This window comes from Crocuta crocuta, unplaced genomic scaffold (assembly GCF_008692635.1).
Source record: "Crocuta crocuta isolate KB4526 unplaced genomic scaffold, BGI_CrCroc_1.0 scaffold164, whole genome shotgun sequence".
Taxonomy (NCBI): Eukaryota; Metazoa; Chordata; class Mammalia; order Carnivora; family Hyaenidae; genus Crocuta; species Crocuta crocuta.
Genome location: NW_027530016.1, coordinates 1,381,347 through 1,399,772, shown reverse-complemented (window position 1 = coordinate 1,399,772; position 18,426 = coordinate 1,381,347). Strand labels below are relative to the sequence as shown.

At 41.9% G+C, this 18,426-nt stretch overlaps 1 protein-coding gene across 4 annotated transcripts in view; it reads right to left on the bottom strand.

The window, feature by feature from the left end:
• SLC8A1 (solute carrier family 8 member A1) overlaps nucleotides 1-18,426 on the bottom strand; it is a 386,260-nt gene that overhangs the window by 32,124 nt on the left and 335,710 nt on the right. For all 4 annotated transcript variants that reach the window (XM_077764224.1, XM_077764226.1, XM_077764227.1 and 1 more), the window contains one exon: nucleotides 490-765. In XM_077764224.1, the coding sequence (XP_077620350.1) occupies nucleotides 490-765 (276 nt within the window). The remainder of the gene's footprint in view (nucleotides 1-489; nucleotides 766-18,426) is intronic.

Genomic DNA, 18,426 nt, shown 5'->3' with positions numbered 1-18,426 from the left:
TTTTTTTTGTTTTGTAAGTTTACTCCCATTAACATTTGGGTCCAGAGAATAGTGTATCAGGTTTTCAGTAGGTATTTATCTCAGGTACCCAACCATACAGTTCCATGGAAATTATCCAAACGTTAGTGAATATCTAAAAGACAAATTTTGTGCTTGAAGATGATTCTGTAATTTTGTATTTTTGAAAGCACTAATTGTAACAGGAAGTTGCTCTATGGATCTATCCATCAAACCAGTGTGCGCTCTCCACACAGGCCAGGCAGTCCCTCTGGGAATGCTTTCCTGTCATCATGATGATACTGGCCAGTGTTCTAACCTTGAAAAATGCCATGACAGTCTTCTGGCAGTGACATTATTTATATCTCTGGGCTCTTGTCTTTCACAGGCCTGGTTTGTTATCACAGTCCTTGAAACTGTGAGAAAGAAAAGGTCAGGAAGGCAAATGGGCTTCCACATCTAGGGGAAATCATATGTGAATACAGTCTTTACCTGGTACCGAAGTTCCAAGTGCAACGAACACTACCGCAGTGACAGAATCTTTCAGGCCAATGGTGCATCCGAAGTGGGAAGCCAGGTCTCCAATGAAAGCTGTCAGTAGGCCGATCATGAGGATGGAGACAATGAAACAGGCCCAGCCATTCCAGTATTCTGTAGGGGGGACGAAGGCGAAGAGGACCTTCCAGAACACAGTCAGGAAATGCATCACGTAATCGAAACAGGAGGGTAGCTTCTCCTCCCCACATTCATCGTCGTCGTCATCTTCCCCTGGAGAGAGGAATGAAGCACATTTCATCACAACCTGCACTGATTGGGGTCTTCCTCTCTCCACCTGCCTCCTTCCTAGGCCTGTCTGAGCAACCAGGAGGTCATTGGAGGTGACTGAAGCTGAGGGTTTTCTCAGAGTCGATTATAATTAATTGGTTACCAGACTACTGACATACCCCCCTCACTGTGGTTCACTGGTCACTGGCAAATACGTATGCCCCCACCTAGTTCTGGTTACATGCAATCAACACACGCTTTCTACTGTCCTATCACCTTCAGAGAAATGAAAAGGATTTCTTTCAAAAGACTGGGAAGCCCTGTGCCAGGCTCAGAGAGAAGCTTCTTTTGATGAAGGGTAACTATGACAGAACTCTATTGCCAAGGCTCTTTTCTTCCAGCTTGGAGGCTGGCTCCGGAGATCCGTGGTGAAATAATCACTACGGGACAGTGTTCAGGGCCCTCAATCACAGCGCTGATTTCTTCAGCTTCATCTCTTGCAATAACTTGGAACTCAAACTTCATCGTAGCCAAATGGGATTTTCTGCATTTGTTTTCAAACCATACGTACTGTCTCCAACTTTTGTCCTTTAGAACTACATGTGTTTGGCATGTCCTGATCCCTCCCTCCCTCTCCTTTCCCACTCGCCCTTTAAAACTCACTTCCTTTGTGAAACCTCTGATGGCCCCCCCTTGCCCTCCAGCCAGTGCTTCCATAGCCCCCTGATACTTGCGACGCTAGATCCGTGGTTCTCAAACTGTGGTCCCTCGGCCAGCAAAATCACCATCACCAGAGAACTTGTTAGAAAGGCAAATTCCTGGCCTCACGAAATCAGAAACTAGAGGACTGGGGGTGGAATGGAAGGGGGTGGCACAGGTGATTATGATGCACACTCAAGAACCTTTCTCTGTGCAGACTATCCATTTGCTTTCTTTTTTGATGGACTGTGAGCCCGTTGAGGGCAGGAGTTTGTTCATTTTTGTGTCCCTAGTGTTTGGTCCCATCTCCAGCACGTGGGATAAGGTGGCTAAGTGCTTGTTAAATGAAATAATGCATGTACAAATGTCCACTGACTTTATGTAACTACTTAATTGCATAATATGTACACACACGGCACAATTCTGCCAGTTACATCCTACAATCAGTACATAAATACACCACACTTATTATTTAAAGGAACCAGGAAATCAATAAAAGCATTCTAAAACAGACGTCATTTATAATGGGATACAGCCCCCATTCACATATTTCAAGACTGGGACACTGAAGGTCAACTCTTCTTGAAGTGGTGGCCAATATAATTTCACGTGGGAAGAACTCCTTGAAGACTTTCTTCACTCCCAACCCCCACACATCTTGTCATCAAAGATCCTCCTTTCCTTTGGCCATCTAATGCCACTGGCAGCAGCAAGTGAGGCTGTCAGACTTTCCAGCTGACTGTGTGACCTGAGATACCAGGATGGACAAATGCATGTGCTCTCCGTGAGGCAGTCCAGTGGTGAAGCCATCTGGTGCAGATCGTTCCTGGGAAAATCCTTAAAGCAGAGGAGCTTTGAGGGAAAAGTGTGTCTCACAAAATGCGAGAAGAAAAAAAGTCTCTGTTTGTCACCTGTTCTCTCACAGAAGAGAGACGAGGCAATGGCTCACTCTCTCTTCAGTGAGCACATGGTCAGCATCATCATGCAAACAAACTTTGGGGACCTGTGGAGAAAACGGACTCCCCTTGGAGGCTTTGGACCATCACCAACAAAGTGTTGGCAGGAAGCCTCCAGCAGATGAATGGAATCACCTTTGGAGACTAAGTAGGTAGGGAATTCAAGTCAACCAGCTGGTTGTAAAATGTGTGACTGACTAGAGTAAGATAGCATTGTTACCATGTTAAAGTCACTGAAGGAGCCCCAAAGGGCAGTTCAAATGCTTTGGTAATCTATGTAATCCAATCAGAACCTAAACCAGATCAATTTCCATAAATACAGTTGTGTCTGAGAAAACAAAAATTTATTTATTTTATGTTTTATGTATTATTGAGACAGAGAGAAACAGAGCACGAGCAGGGGAGGGGCAGAGAGAGAGGGAGACCCAGAATCTGCAGCAGGCTCCTGGCTCTGAGCTGTCAGCACAGACCCCGACGGGGGGCTCGAACTCCCGAACTGTGAGATCATGACTTGAGCTGAAGTCCAATGCTTAACTGACTGAGCCATCCAGGCACCCTGAAAACAAAATTTTAGAGCAACCAATCACAAGCCTCCACCTAGCTGTTACCAAATAAGGCAACCACTTCAGCTATGGCCAATCAAATAATTTCCTTGCTTTGCCTCCACCTCTGCTCTATAAAGGCCTTTCCCCTAGCTCCTGTTGGCAGAGTGCCCCTAAACCACTTTGGGTTGGCTTTGCCTGATTTGAATACATATATGCTCAAACTCTTGAAAGTTTTAATGTGCCTCAGTTTATCTTTTAACACCCATCTCCTTCAGTGTCATGTTGTACACTTATTGCATATATCTTGCACTTTTTTTCAGTATCTTGCCTGAAAGCCGGAGATGATTTTAAATAAAAGCACTTGTTATGGGCTGAATTATCTCCCCCAGATTCTTATGGTGAAGCCCTAAGCTCAGAATGTGACTATATTTGGAAATAGGGCCTTTAAGAGATGACTAAGTTAAAATGAGGCTGTTCGGGTGCCCTCATCTAATCTGATCAGACTGGTATCCTTATAAGAAGAGGATGTTGGGACATACACCAGGGATGCGTGTGTATAAAGGCAGGACCATGTGAAGTCACAGCAAGAAGGCAGCCCTTCTCCCCAGTCAAGGAGAGAAGCCCCAGGAGAAGGCAAACCTGCCAACACTTTGGTCCTGGACATTTATCTTCCAGAACTGTGAGAAAGAAAAATCTGTTGTTTAAGTTCCCCAGGCTGTGGTCTTTTGTTACAGCAGCCCTGGCAAACTAATACAGTCCCTCCAGAACCCTCCTGGGTCATGATGTTGATATTCAAGGATAACCACTCAGTGTTTCTACTACCCATTCCTTTCTTATTTGCTTATCCATTTCTTCTTTTTTCCTCTAACCTTTCTTCCCATTTCTCTTTCACCCTATCCTTTGGGTCCAGGAAGAACTCACTGTGAGAGCAGCCATTGTTAGAGCTTATTGGAGAGAAAGAGGAAGAAGAGAACCCTGTTAATTCCTCGACTCCTCTTCTCCCTAACTCCCCATCCCAAAGATGGGAGAGTTGCAAAAATACCCCCATGGAAGCTCAGGAAAAGCTCTAGACTTTTGGTTATATTTATTTTGTGTATGATCTTTGTAAGCTAATATATTCTATATTTTTGGACATTTTGTAATTTCATAGGATATATGATTAAAGCAGCTTGGAAAACATGGATTTTAATTTTAAAAATGTTATTCTGCCTCTAATTCTATAAAATTACTTAATTTGAGGTGTCTAAGACTCATTGTGAAGAATAAGAAAGCAAATAGTGAAGCTTCTCCAAAGAAATGACACGTATAAATCGAGAGTAGACATTATATTTGCCTTCAGGATGGGATAATAACACCTTTCCCATGAGGGATGTGCAGGGGAATAATTAGATCATCTCTTCAAAGTGAGAATATTTCAAGATAATGATTATCATGGTAGTTCTCATTATTTTCCTGCACTTGGGATTGTACTGTGTTTCCCTGTCATTATTTAATTGATTAGCCAACATGTTAGGTCCTAAGGTTACTTTCTAGGCTTTTAGAAACAAAATTTAATCTTGCCCTCTGGAATTATCTTCATGATCTATAAGTGTGCAATGCAAAATAAGTGTGTGTGTATGAGAGAGGTAGAGAGGGACAGAGAAGTTTCCTTCTGTAGGCTTCCAGCATTACAAGGTATCTGTAATAAATATATGAAAAGAAAGAGAGTGTGAATAAGGAGCAGAGAGAGAGAAAGAGTCCCAAAAAGGCTCTGCACTGTGAATGCAGAGCCCAGTGCAGGGCTTGAACCCATAACTATGAGATCATGACCTGAACCGAAGTCAGACGCTTAACTGACTGAGCCACCCAGGCACCCTTGTGTCTGAAATATTTTAACACGTAAGTCTGGAATGGGAGGGCCCATCTGTTTTATTGCATTTCAAAGTAGAAGTGCCTTCCCATCTTTTTTCCTAGGATCACACTGCTCTTTATAAATTTTAATCTCCAACTCAGATGCCATTTAAATCTTAAAAATGACCACTGACTGCCATGTATGATTCACAAGGAAAGAGAAGGAAAAAGAAATGATGTTTCTCCATCACCCTCAGGACTAAAACTTTTGTCCCTGCAAAGAGCAGGGGAACATTAAAAAACAAAACCAAAAAACACCTGGCGCATCCTTTCTGTGACGGCAAACACGATAGTAATGTGCCAGTTCTGTATGTTTGCCAGCTTAGGCTTACCGGAGGCTACATACTTCTTTCCGATCCCTCCTCTGCATTAACAAAGAAACAGGCAGTTTGGTGGTGGGTTTCCTTTTATAGGATCCCAGGCAATGGATCTTCTTATGTTAGAATCCTCCTTTGCAGCTTTATGGATTCCACTCATGGAAAGATAAGCTATATTCGACTAATCCTTCCCATGGCCCTTCAAATGGTTTCCTTGAGACCTGTTGGACTTCCTAAATATAACTACAAAAAGAGCCGCATCATTAAAACCACAGAGGAGAGAGCATCGCTTCAGCTACTGACATAACAGAACTTGCACTGACTCTGCTCTGGGACACGAACACAAAGGCAGCATCAGCACAATTGATCATGAAAGGGAATCCTCACCTTGGCACCTGCAGATAACCCAGCATCTAATGTAGACCAGGTGTTAGAGTGCGTCCCTCCAGAGGCACCCAGGGTTTGGCCTCGGGGATGTTTGATCAACCAGAAAAAGAAGTCACCAGGATAGAGGGGACACCTAGGTCAGAAGACTTAAGACAATTTCTAGTTCTTATTGCTTCTTTGGGAGCAATGCTTGGCCTTCCTGAGCCTCAATTCCTCATCGGTCAAATGAGTTTCCTAACTCCCACATTCCAGTGGTAAGGACTGGAAGAGGAAATGTTAGTCTTTTGTGAAACTGTGAACCCCTTTTCAGACAGATGTGCCATATTCCTTCTCTATTGCTTGTCAGAAGGCAGATAGTAAATCAATATGATCTGAGCATCCTGATTTCACAGAATCTATATTGTGTTTAAATGAGTTGTTATCACCACAGCCTTCCTAAGTTGCTTGATTTTAAGAAAAGAAAAATGGAGGGAATGTGATAGAGTGTTTACTAAGTGACAGGCACTCAACTTTTTCACATATCTGATCTTATTGAATCCTTACAATAATGCTATGAGGTAAGCATTATTAATCCTGTTGTACATACAAAAACCTGAAGCTCAGAGGATTTAAGTGACTTTCTCAAATAATCACACAGTTGGTAAGTGGCTGAATTGGGATTTGATCTAACAGCCCAGGAAATATTTTACTACATGCGATGTCTTGTTGAAGCAAGTTGAGAAGTACAGCATCTATCACATACTGATTCAAAGTTTGAATATGAGAATATTTCTAATGCCTAGCGCTATATAAATACAATGTTGCCCTTTTTAGGAATTTGAAAACACTGATGCACCATGTTTATATTGTAATTTGTTTTCTAGATATGGTTTACTTTCTAAAGCTGATACATTTTTGGTCACGTTAGCTGTGTGATCTTTCTCAAGACTTTGGGGAACAACTAAAAATAGAAAACAATAAATAAAGAGAGGGCATAATGGTTGTGGCTATTTTAAAATTTCTACTTGACTGTAGTAAGTTCTTATGTCCATTTCTAGTTGTCAGAGATCAGCCATGCAGTTCTGAACCAAACACCCTGGTTTACATCTAGCTCTTCACTCAAGAATTTGGGAAACTGGCCTATGTTGTCACAAGTCTGTAATGGAAAGCAGTTTGAGGAATGTGTATTGCTATTAATTCTGAGGAAGGGTCTGACTTTCAATTACTTCTAGGTATTTACCTATCATTAGTCCATTTATTTTTTCTTTGCAAGAGTATCCTCCCACTAGGGGAATAATGAGAATGATCAGATGCGTTCCAGGAGTATGACTGAGTGGATAGAGGATGACATCTGCCAACCACACCACCATCCATATGACCTGCATCCCACAAATGTTACTTTGCAGCCCCATGTAATATAGAAACCAATAACTGTGAAGTTTGATCACTGTGTGGTTTTCTATATTCAACACACCTTGTTTTGGGCCGAAGTTCTTTATGAGAGTTTATTCCTTTTTGTTTCCAAGTGGGATTGATTTGATTTGGTATCTCTCTAGTTTCTGAGCACAAAGATTTGTGCTCATTGGATTGAATGGGCTTTCTCCTCTATAGCTATCACTTTTTTTTTTTTTTTGCAACCTGATATACAGAAATTACAAAAAGTTCTCTTCAATTGTAGATTTCCAATTTTTTTTTTTTTGCTTTCAAAGGTTCTGACAGAATCGTAAAGTGTTTAAGACAAAAGAAACCTTAGCAATCTCTGAAATCAACCCTCCTCATTTTAAGAGGAATAACTACAAACAGATTTGATTGAATTTTTTATTCTCTTGCTTTCCTGTATCTCTTCCCCAACTTCCCCCATTTGATACATAGGGCTTGAGTTAAACCCAATAGCTTTTACTGTCTTGCTCACTCAGGGCTCTAAAAACTTCTTTTTTCTCCAGTCCTCCCCCCCCCCCACCTTTTTTCCACTTTTAACATTTATTCTTCTTTTTTTAAATGTTTTATTTATTTCTGAGAGAGAGAGAGAGAGACAGACAGACAGACAGTGTGAGCAGGGGAGGGTCAGAGAGAGAGGGAGACACAGAATCTGAAACAGGCTCCAGGCTCTGAGCTAGCTGTCAGCACAGAGCCCGATGTGGGGCTTGAACCCACAAACCGTGAGATCACGACTGAGCTGAAGTTGGACGCTTAACTGACTGAGCCACCCAGGCGCCCCAACATTTATTCATTTTTGAGAGACAGAGCACCAGCAGGGGAGGGGAGGGGCAGAGAGAGAGAGGGTAGCACAGATCTGAAGCAGGCTCCAGGCTCTGAGCTGTCAGCACAGAGCCCGATGCAGGGCTTGAACTCACAAATTATGAGATCATGATCTGAGCCAAAGGTTGACACTTAACCAACTAAGACACCCAGGCACCCCTCCATTTCCCCCTTTGTATATTATTTCTAGTGAGAAAACATTTATTCATCTCTTTCTACTCTTAACAGTTTCTTATATGCCAATAAATCCAGTGACCCAAAGATTCATTCCCAAACAAGAATTTGTCTTTTCTTCTGAATTTTGGAGAAGTGCTGTAAATATTTTCCTATAACCTAATATTGGGAAGTATTTACTTTATACATATTCTCTGATGACAAGTAGAAGATATCAGAAAAATTTCCACTAAGTATATTGCAAAATAATTCCTTACACTAAGATCTCAAAACACAATTTACTCAGATTGCTAGATCTGTGCATTGCCAAAGCACAGGAAAAAAATGCAAGTATTTGCTTTTATCCAATGAAACATGTGACTATTAGAAGATACCTGGACTTAAAGCATTGAGAGGGTTTCAGAGCTTGCTCAGGTCACCTTTCTGCTTAAGGTGAATTCCTTTAAAATCTGTCTACTTTCAGATGGTCAGCTGTCCCATACTTGAGAGTCTTAGCTACTGGAGAGTTCACGATCCCACAACCCAAGGTTTAGTGGGCTCTGTGTTAGGTCACGTTCATTTGCCCAGGTGCCATAGGCTCTTAGGCCACAGGGAATAGGTCCACTCTTACTCCATATGCTGTTCCTTCACGCAGTTGAAGCTGGCCACTGCCATGTCAACCTCAGTCCTTTCTCCAGGTTCCTTTGTCAAGCTGGCCATGCTCCTCTGAGCACTAAGTCCTCCTTCTGTTTTAGAATATGGTACATGGAGCTGAGTGTAACTTCAAGAGGCAGCTAATCCACCGGCATTGAAGAAGGTCTTTTACCTTTGACATTCTGGATGCCATCCACTCTCACTAATGTACACATTGAACTTTTGGTAGCCATCTCAAACGCTGTCCTACAGAGAACTTATACCTCTACATCAACAACAACTCACTCTTTCAATGCCATTTTTAGGTCATGTCTCCCATTTCCCATATTAGTATAATTGATTTTGGGGGTCACAACTATACAATGTTTAATCTGTCCTTATTCTCTTTAAGAAACATGACTCCTTACTGTCTGTTCAGTCCAGAAAATTATTCTGTTATTAGAATACCTGTGTCTTTGACATCATGCCAGCTCTTTCTAAGAACTTTCCTTCTTGAAGCTTTCTTCAAAATTTATTTGGATTGTGAAAACGTCCCTGGGAAGCTCGTTATCCTTCAGGAGAGTGTAAGGCTTGCTGTTGGTCTCTGGTCTGCCTTAGTCCCTGCAGGCAAAGGCCTGAGAGCAAGCCTAGGGATATACTGAGAGGTCCTTGTTCATGAGCTGGTGGGGATTTGAATTAGTGTGGAGACTCGATGTCTAGAATAAAGTGTGCCTACACACCCACATCAAGTCCTAGAGACTTGACTGCTCTCTAATTTTTATTCTATGTCCCTAGATAAATAAATGCATTGGATATCAACGTCATTGTGCACAAAGTCTGAGTTCAAGATTGCTATAGATTTGTAACTTGGACTGCTGGCCTGTTCTGAGATGGAGAAAATACCTACATAGACCCTGTTAATCATCCCCAACCCCCAATTCCAAGCCAGAGACAGCTATGGGCCATTCTGCCCCCATAGGACCAGTGCTAGTTTCAGCCCATACTTGGGGGGCTAGGGCCATGTGATGGGTCACCGTGCTGGAAGGGACACAAGAAGGCAACTCACTCACTTTCCACCTTGTCTGGAATAAATGAACCCCTGGGTGAAAGAACAATCCTTGCCAGCTTAGGCCATCATGGACCTTGTTAGGATGGTTGGCTCAAGAAATAGCTCCTTGGGGGCACCTTGGTGGCTCAGTCATTTAAGTGTCCAACTTTGGCTCAGGTCATGATCTCATGGTTTGTCAGTTCGAGCCCCACATCGGGCTCTGTACTGACAGGTCAGAGCCTGGAGCCTGCTTCAGATTCTGTGTTTCCCTCTCTCTCTGCCCCTTCCTGCTCACACTCTTTCTCTCTCTCAAAAATAATAAACATTAAAAAATATATCTCCTGTATCAGAAGTATTTCTCAGCAGATGTGGCCAGTGTCAAAACAAAAAATCCACCAAGGAGTTCTCGTTCCATGTAAGTCTGATTATTAGCAAAACGAATCAGTTTAAAGCTGAAAACAGACTGTGTAGTTTCATCTCTTTATCTTTTTAAAGTTTCTTCATGTGAGCTGTTCCTAAATGATTGTAACTTGACATAATTAGTCATGTGTTTATGCCCCAAGCTTTGTCTTTGCAAAATAACTCCAAGTCAGGCTAAATATCTTGAAATTCAGTGTACTCTTACCCTTCTTTGACTGTAGGATGAACAGAATTCCAGGCCTCTGCAGTAGGGAAGCACACTCCCTATACACTTGAGCACCTACGAAATAAACCTTCAACAAGTGGAATTGATACTCCGCAGGTGTGGATGCCTCCTGCTAGTTTAGATGGTTTAGTTATAGAGGGTGGATAGTGAGCACACCAGGTTCTAAGATTGGCCTGAGGGCCCTGATAACACTTTGTAAATAGCAGCAGCTGCGTCTGAATTAGCCTCCTAGAGTGTAGGAAGTTGAGCTTTGAAGGAACTGTTTGGGCAGCAATAACCCTGTAATTTTCAACAAACAGCTCAATGTTATGTCCTAGGAAAATGTTGAAATTTATATAAGGGTAGACATGTACCAAAGCCTGCCTCACATGCAGAGCAGGATAAAAAGACCGTCTGGATTCTCTTAAGATACTGCTGTGATCTAACTGGGAGTTCAGGTTCACTTACTGAGTGCTTACTCCCATGCACATGAGTAAACATACACATCCCACCTAATCTTCATCCTTCTAGCAATCTGGTCATGGAGGTATTATGTTCTCCATTTTAAAGATGAAACCAAGCCTCGAAGAGTTTAAGTGACTTGCTTATGAAATCTGAACCTCTTTCCACTACTTCACTGAAATTAACTTGACCCAAAGTTTCCAGCGGAAAAATTCTCTGTGGTTTGTCCAGCAGAAATCCAATCTGATAAAATCTAAACTCATTAAAATATTCTCCTTAAATACTCCTAAAATACTCTTCTTAAAATAACCCTCTTGTGTACATCATGTATAAAATACAGAATGCTCTTTTGGGGAATGGATGGATGGCTCTAGTTTCTTCTTCTACAAGAATTTCCCTTTCGTCTTCGGGAAAATCCTCTATTGGTGATTTATATTGGCCCTGTTGAGAAGCGGGATCCTTTTCATTCTGGTGGCAAACATCTATCTCTCCGCATCACAAACAGAAGGAAGGCAGCTTTTCAGGAGCTGTTCCCCACCCTCAGCACCCCCTGCCCCCTGCCTGCCTTCCTGGTCTCAGGATCACTTGACGAGCCTTTGTTCTGATCTCGAGGTTTGTGAGTTGAAATGCTGGCAAAGTGGCGATGTACGCTTAGTATCTAAAATTTGAATCATGGCTTTGGTTCACACAATACAAAGTGATTGCAGTTACTCAGCGCCCCTCATCTGCTTGCCCATGTTTCCTTCTCTCTGTTGTGACTTTCAGCAAGACCCCCGTAAATAGGCCCACCACTGACAACAAAGGGACTTCGTGAAGTGATTTACGTGTTGCTGGGCACAGATTCTCCACGCGCTTCAGTTTCCACTCCTGAATATTGAGGCTAGCCATGACTAATTTACTCCTTAGTGATGAGGGAGCATAAGGCAGGCGGAGGGCAAAGCACAAGCTAGCACGCCCCCCACCGCCAGGTGGCATGTGTGTGACACTCCTCACGCACTCCTGGCTGCCCAAGAACAAAGGAAGGGCGAGAACAAATGGTTAACAGATAGAGATCAGCCATGCAAGACATGAGTCTCCACCAGTTTACAAACACCTGAGCAAATTATAAGAAAAAGGCAATCTTACCACTAAGATAAATAAACAAGAAACCTGTAGACTCCGTTTCCTGGAGCCCCAACATCACTCCTCCATAGTGATGTGGGGAACAAAGGCGAGAAGGAAATGGCACGTAAAATTAAATTTCCTTATAACCTGCAGCCCATTGACAAATATTTGAGGCAAATAAAGAGTATAACATTTCTCCAGTAACTATCGTCTTAATGTCGATGCTTTGCCAGAGGGAAAAACAACCTTAGCTTGACAATGCCTAGCCCTCCTGCATCCTGTGTCTTCTTTGGCATATGAAAATCCCTTCAGAAACTATCTCTTGACTTTATCTCCCCCAACTCCATAGTATATAACCAGTCACTCTCCTAACCCCAGTTCAGCTCTTTATGCCCATGGGTCTGTCCCCATGCTTTAATAAAATCACCTTTTTAACACTAAGGAAGTTTCAAGAATTCTTTCTTGGCTGTCATCTCTGAACCCCCACCATTCCTAAACCCCATCATTAGTGCTGATGACAAGGGAATTTTTATTTTATTTTTTAATTTTTTTAAATGCTGTATTTATTTCTGAGAGAGAGAGAAGGAGAGAGAAAGCATGAGCAAGGGAGGGTCACAGAGAGAGGGAGATACAGAATCTGAAACAGGCTCCAGGCTCTGAGCTGGCTGTCAGCACAGAGCCCGACACGGGGCTTGAACCCAAGAACCAAGAGATCATGACCTGAGCTGAAGTTGGACGCTTAACCAACTGAGCCACCCAGGCGCCCTGATAAATGGAATTTTTAAAAGAAGCTATATGCTTCTGTGTAGTGAAATCTGCTTTGGATGGGAGGATTAGCTCATTTAGATGGAGCATATCTATTCCCTCACTGTTCATGTATGCTTTTCTTTTTTTAATGTTTATCTATTTTTGAGAGAGAGAGAGAGAGCATGAGCAGGGCAGGAGCAGAGAGAAGGAGACACAGAATCTGAAGCAGGCTCCAGGCTCTGAGCGGTCAGCACAGAGCCCGACGCAGGGCTCAAACTCACAAACTGTGAGATCATGACCTGAGCTGAAGTTGGACACTCAACTGATTGAGCAACCCAGGCGTCCCTTTTCTTTCTTTTTCTTTAACGTTTATTTTTGAGATAGTGATGTACACTTTTCTTAAGGGGTAGGCTGGTTACAGTGGATGCTGACAATCAAATTTGTCAGCCAGAGGCATTTTACTTTTCCATAAATAATAATCCCAATGGAGCTGTGGTGAGGGTTTTCTTCAATATAAAACCATCTTAAAAATATCTCTTTCCCTCCCATTACCTGTAAGTCTGTGGCCCGTTTTTTTTTTTTTGTTTTGTTTTGTTTTTGTTTTTTTTAATCTGGTTAAAGCATGGAACAAATGCATTTAAATATATGGGTCGGAACTCTAAAAATATTTTAAATCCCTGTTTTGTACGCAAGTCTAGGCTGAACCCCTAACCTGGACCAGTATCTGTAGTCAATCTTTAAAGGGAATAGGGTGGTTGAAGGAGTGACTTTATTTGTGCCATTCATTTTTTTTTCAGTGAATATTTAGTAATAACTTATGTGTCAGGGAGATTTCTAGGCATTGGAAATATAGACAAATAAAACTCCCAGAACTTCCACTCTGACCAGGAGAGATAGATAGCAATCAAATAAAACAAATGAACAAACCTCATAATTTCAGGGCTAGGAAGACAGTGAAGTCAAGTAGTGTAGTAGTGTGAGAAGTAAGGGAGGTGATTCATTTTCAGAAATATCAAAACTGTGCTGTCTAGTTAACAATAGGTTTCCACCATAATGGAAAGAAATAGGAACCCCCTCCCCCAACGATGGAGTCCCAAACCCTTGGACATACTAGTTTCTGGTCTTTTCCCCCTCTTTGTTTCATGGGCCAATTTTCACAGGCTTTGCAATAAGCACACCCCAAAGAACAAAGGAGGGACTGCAAGTCTCTGAGTCATCTCAGGGAATGTACATTTGTTCCAGTCAGACTACTTTGTGCCTTACAAGGGCATAGGTGACATCCAGGTAAGGCTGTAACCTCTGTATTACTCAGTCAATGAGGAATCAGGGGAGGGACTTATATGCTGGGAGATAAATTGTCTGCTGTAACTACCCTGAGTGCGCCTGTCCATCAGATACCTACTTTTGCAAGAAAGTTGATTAAACCCTAGCTTCACTGGGCTCCGAGTCTCCACGTCTCCGCATCCCTCCTTTGATTGGGTCACTGGGCTTATTTCTCACACTAGTGACAGGTGGTTGAGAAACTCCTCTGAAGAGGTGACCTGGGAGCTGATACATTAATGGTGAGAACATCCAGACAGAAGGAAAGCCTTTCTTGTGTGTGTGTGTGGGGGGGGGGGGGGGGCAGCTTGTGCAAAGGCCCTGAGGCAAGAGCATAGTGTGAAGAACAGGAATAAGCCTATGGCCTACAGGCATTAAACTCTGGAGTCACAAGTGTGACAAGATGGGAGGATTGAGTCTGGAATCAGAACCTGTAGGTCAGGGTCTGAATCCCAACTTCTGTTTCCGCATCTCATAAATGGGTTCATGGATATATACTGTACAGCGTTGCTGTGCGGCATGTGTGAACAGGAAACTGTCCACCAACAGTGAGACCATTCACTCATTCAGTGCTGCAGAGGTGTTGGCTCAGGAAAGTTTTGGTCTTTGCTTTGTCTGATCCTAAAGTATCACATTGTCAAGAGGCTCAGGGGTCCTTAGGTAAGATCGGGGGACAGGCATGGATAGAATACGTACTAAAGGGTTGGTTCTACAAATGCAAACTACAGAAGAAAAACGAGAGCCATACTATAAAGTTTGGGAAGGGTCAACAATTCTAAAACAGGCTCTGTGTGACCTTGGATGAAACATTTTCCCTCTCTGTTCTTGGTTTCTTGTTTATCAACATAAGGGCAGTCAGAATAGCTGATCAGTCAGCTCCTTTTTAGCGCTGCTAGATTCCATTCTAAGATGCTCTCACAGCACAGAAGACACAACACCCAGACAGACATGTTCAGACCACGGCAAGATGGGAGAGCCAAACGGGGTGGGGGAGGGGGGTGTCAACACCTGTTGGTTCAGGTAAGTGGCTTTTGGTCGCAGGAATCAGAATGACACGGTCTTTACCAAGACAGCAGACGGAACAGCAAGAATTCATGCTGCAAGTCACTTTTAGGAGGTTGCCCTCTGCCTTTTGGGATGTGTGTATACAGTGGTGGTGGCTATGTTTTCTCCTCCTTCCACCACTTTGGGTGACGCCGAAATGGTTCCCCCACTGAAAAGAGTGCACGGAGGCTCTCGCCTAGGGATGCAAAGCCCTCCGTGCCTCTTGCATTGATTTGTAAGCAGCCACTAGAAGAACTGTATTCACATCTCAGCAGCGGACTCCAACAAAGAGCTACTGGATTCAGTGATGGAGCATTGTTTGTAGAGCTGAGCTGCTGCCTCTCCAGACAAAAGCTGCATCAGAGACGTGACTTCAGGCTTACAAATAAGAGCGCTGAATCATTCTGGAACCCTTCAGTGCAGTGTTTTCCTCAAGATTTTGTAATAAGCAATTTAAGAGAAAAACAGCTCAACAGGCCAATATTCTTTTCAGAAATATCAGCTAAAGCGTATCCAAGGGCCAGAGGATAATTGCTTCTTTCTCCCACCCTCTCACACTCCCTCCCCTGTGTAGCTGGCCTGCGTCTTTCCAAAACAGGGTCGAAGCTACCTGATTCAACATTTTATCCTGCCACCACTGACATTTTTAAGTTAATACTCTAGATTTGCTTTGCCTAACCTACCCATATGGCCCCAAATAGTCTTCTCTCTACAACTTTCTGTAACCCTTTCTTCCTCATGCCCTGTGCCTTTCCTCTTTCTTAGATAGGATCAGGATTATCAGCTAAATACCAGTAAAATTCGACTGAGAAAACTGACAGAAAAAGCCATTTTAAATATAGATTTGCTCATCCAATTTGCAACATACAAAAATATTTTATGCATGCAAATACATGCATATGAGTATCTGCATGTATTGTGTATTTATATTTATTATATATGAATTACATATGGCTGAAAATTTTTGAAACATGGCAAATGCCTGTATGAGAGTCTGTATGTATTTATATAGATTTTCTTCTGGATCAGACATAGGTGTACAATATAGTGAGAGCAGGCTTTTAATCCAGTTTCATGTGGATTGAAAAACATTGATTCACACATAAATTCATTCATTCTTTTCTACAAATACATATCATTGCTTAACATTGTCCTAAGTGCTAGAAAAGTAATGGTCAACAGGAGAGATCCGCTGTTATTTAAAACTAAAAAGGATTTTAGTTTAGACTCTTACTACTTCTAAGAGGATCTGAGTGGATCTGTACCTACTAATAGAGCATAACATACATTAAGATAAAATAGGACACAAATGTCCAAAGAAAGCATAAATAAAGGATGCTTCCAGACACCTGAATTGAGTGAATTTTGATCAGTTGGGGGAGAAAAATCAAGGAAGCTTTCTGACAGCCAGAGCAAATAAGGAGACATCAAATTATACAGTTATGATTTTCTAACTGCAGAAGTGATAAAAATTAATTTGCTGGGAAAATAAAATTTCTTTAAAGTAGGAATTTATCATGTTTTCTTTATAGTGAGTGACATTATGAATTATTCTAAGGAAAGATAAAAGAATACTTTTTAAATATTATACTTTAAAGATAAAAATTAAAACTATAACTAAATTATAATTCAGTGAGGGGAGTTTTGAAAAGGACTCTGATAGGAAGTTAAAGAAGCTTTACTTTCTTAATATCTAATTCAAAGCAAGGAAGAGCAGTTACTGAATTTAGTTACTGTGACCATCAGACGGTGTGTCTTAAGCATTACATGTCTTAAGTGAGCTTCAGTCAAGTTGGTATAATTACCCAATTTATCTAACGTGTACTGTAAGGCAGATATTCTACTTGATTAAAGTCAAAGCCCTAAACTTCAAGCAGTGGGACCAGGGGAACCAAGCTGACATTTACTGCTGAAAATGAAGGGTCCATCAGAGGACCCTTTATATTTCCGTGTTCCAGAGGCTGAGGTCACCTATTCCAATCCCCTAATTTCACAAGTGATGTTAAAGGACTTGCCTGGCTCTTTGATCATTTGAACTTACATCTCCAAAGAAGTCAAAGATTCCAACATATAATTTTTACACGAAATGGTTTGTCACCCAGGTTACGTACACTTTCTATCACAATGCTCGTGAATGTTTTAGCTGTATACTAGAACAAGGAATGAAAACCAAGTTGGATGTCAGCAGTGTGTTCACCTCTCCTGTTAGAGTTTAAAATAATTGCTATTCCAATTAGTTTGAGCCTGTTGGTGATGCAGAGCATGAAAAACATACCTGAATTATTAATTCTGTTTTGTTTCCAAAGACCTGACATGATTTCTAGCAGTAGATACAAATACAATTCCAAGATCACAAAAAGAATTTGGAAGCGTTTCTGGGTTCCTCATATGGGATTAACCATGCAGTGACTGATACTGTCCATTTCCACAGCTGGTATTCTTTCTGGTCCTTCTTCACCTCTGTCCAGTGCTTGCAAACTCACTTCCAAACACTTAACATCACTCACCATGTATAACTGAGAGTAAAGGACTCATCAACTTTGTTCTTTTTTCTTGCATTAACTCATTTGAAATCTCGCCACTTAAGACCTGAATGAAAACTGTAGGAAGGATGGCTCACTTGGGTGACTCAGCCAGATAAGCGTCTCAACTCTTGATTTCCGCTCAGGTCATGATCTCACAGTTGGGGAGACCGAGCCCTTCATCAGGCTCTGCGCTGACAGCATGGAGCTTGCTTGGGATTCTCTCTCTCTCCCTCTCTCTCTGCCCCTCTCCTCTTGTTCTCTTTTTTTTTCTCTCTCTCTCTCAAAATAAATAAATAAGCCTTAAAAAGTTTTTAAAAATTGTAGGAGGGACACCCAGGGTTGCACTAAAAGCTTATCAGCTTTGGACTCAAAACAATGGGGTTTCCTATTCTAGCTGGCTACTTGCTAGTTGTGCAACCCTAACTAAACATGTTATATAAGCACCCTCAGGACTGTCAATTCACACACATACACGATACTTACCACAGGGTACAGCTGTGAGGATTAGAAATAATATAGAGCATTCGCCATGTAGTAGACAACTAATAAACGATAACACTATTGAAGCAGAATGTGAGCCACAATTTCATACATAGGTATTGGATAGACTTTCTTTAAGGCCGTTGTACCTATTTTTTATGCAACCAGCACACCTTTGTTCATTAAATGAAAAAGGTCAGCTTATGATTTTTAAGTAAAGCATAATTAAGAATCTGTATAGTCACACAAGAAACAGGGCAAAATGAAAACTGCCAGTCTCTCTCTCTCTCTCCCCCCTTCCTCATTCCTTCCTTTCTTTTGATGGCCTTATAGTTATGCCGAGGCTCTGCCAAACTTGACCCAGAAGATTTTTTTAAACTGCTCTAACAGGATTTTCAAATGACCCAGGGTTAACACAGTAAGTAATGAGAGTATCTCTTTCTTGATGGTGTTCAATAATAGAAGAGGGGCCAGCATTATTCCTGCTTAGA